The 761-nt window shown below is 41.5% G+C and overlaps 2 protein-coding genes across 3 annotated transcripts in view; one reads left to right on the top strand and one right to left on the bottom strand.

Annotated features, from left to right (window-relative positions):
• The window catches only part of LOC109963250 (zinc finger protein 862), a 1,114-nt gene extending 364 nt beyond the window's left edge, over nt 1-750 (bottom strand). The window contains exon 1 of the mRNA XM_020605614.1: nt 7-750. Within this exon, the coding sequence (XP_020461270.1) occupies nt 7-456 (450 nt within the window). The 5' untranslated portion in view covers nt 457-750. The remainder of the gene's footprint in view (nt 1-6) is intronic.
• Nucleotides 1-761, top strand: part of rhbdd1 (rhomboid domain containing 1) — a 7,099-nt gene that overhangs the window by 1,184 nt on the left and 5,154 nt on the right. The window lies entirely within an intron of this gene.

The raw sequence follows: 761 nt of genomic DNA, 5'->3' as shown, positions 1-761 counted from the left end.
AGTGTAATTTTTTTCCACAGCCTTAAGACATCTTAGCCTGCTTGGAAGCCACCGTGTGCTCTTCAGGCCACTGAAATGTGCCACTTTCTCATTTAGCAGTTCACTTATTTCTGCCAATTCTCTTCGCTTCTTTGGGGAGTAGTAGTACATCTTAAAGATGGTTTTCAGTGTATCTTCAAATTTCACCAGGTACTCACAGCCTTTCACACTATCCAGCACGGCTAGCTCTAACTTGTGTGCCACACAGTTAATTGTTATGATGTGGGGTATCCTCTGTTTCAGTCTCCCAGCCACTCCTGTTTTCTCACCCATCATCACTGCAGCTCCATCAAATCTTGCACACACTACCTTCCTTTTCCATGTGTCTTCCTTGATACCCATCGTGTTCACTGCCTCATCAATGGCTTCTAAAACACCTGTAGCATTTGCACTCTTGACTGGCTGACATTTGATCATGTATGTGGATATGTCTCCATTATCTCTCACATATCTGACATGAACCAGTTCTTGTTCTATTATACCAGTGTCTGTACTGCCATCTGCAAGAATTGATAAGAACCTGCTTTCTTGGATTTCCTTTTCAATCTGGTTTCTTGTCGTTTGTGCTATTGCTCCAATAAATTCTCTGCAAGCATGGTCATTGAGGTAAGTGGAACCAAGGTCTAGGCCATTTGCTTTTTGAAGTTTGCAAAGGCTGCTAAATTTTGCCAATGGTAATTCACTTTTTGCAACATAGTATGCTGTTCTGAAAAGTTTTTTCA

Source organism: Monopterus albus, unplaced genomic scaffold (assembly GCF_001952655.1).
Source record: "Monopterus albus unplaced genomic scaffold, M_albus_1.0 scaffold71.1, whole genome shotgun sequence".
Taxonomy (NCBI): domain Eukaryota; kingdom Metazoa; phylum Chordata; class Actinopteri; order Synbranchiformes; family Synbranchidae; genus Monopterus; species Monopterus albus.
This window is presented reverse-complemented; position numbering and strand designations above follow the sequence as displayed.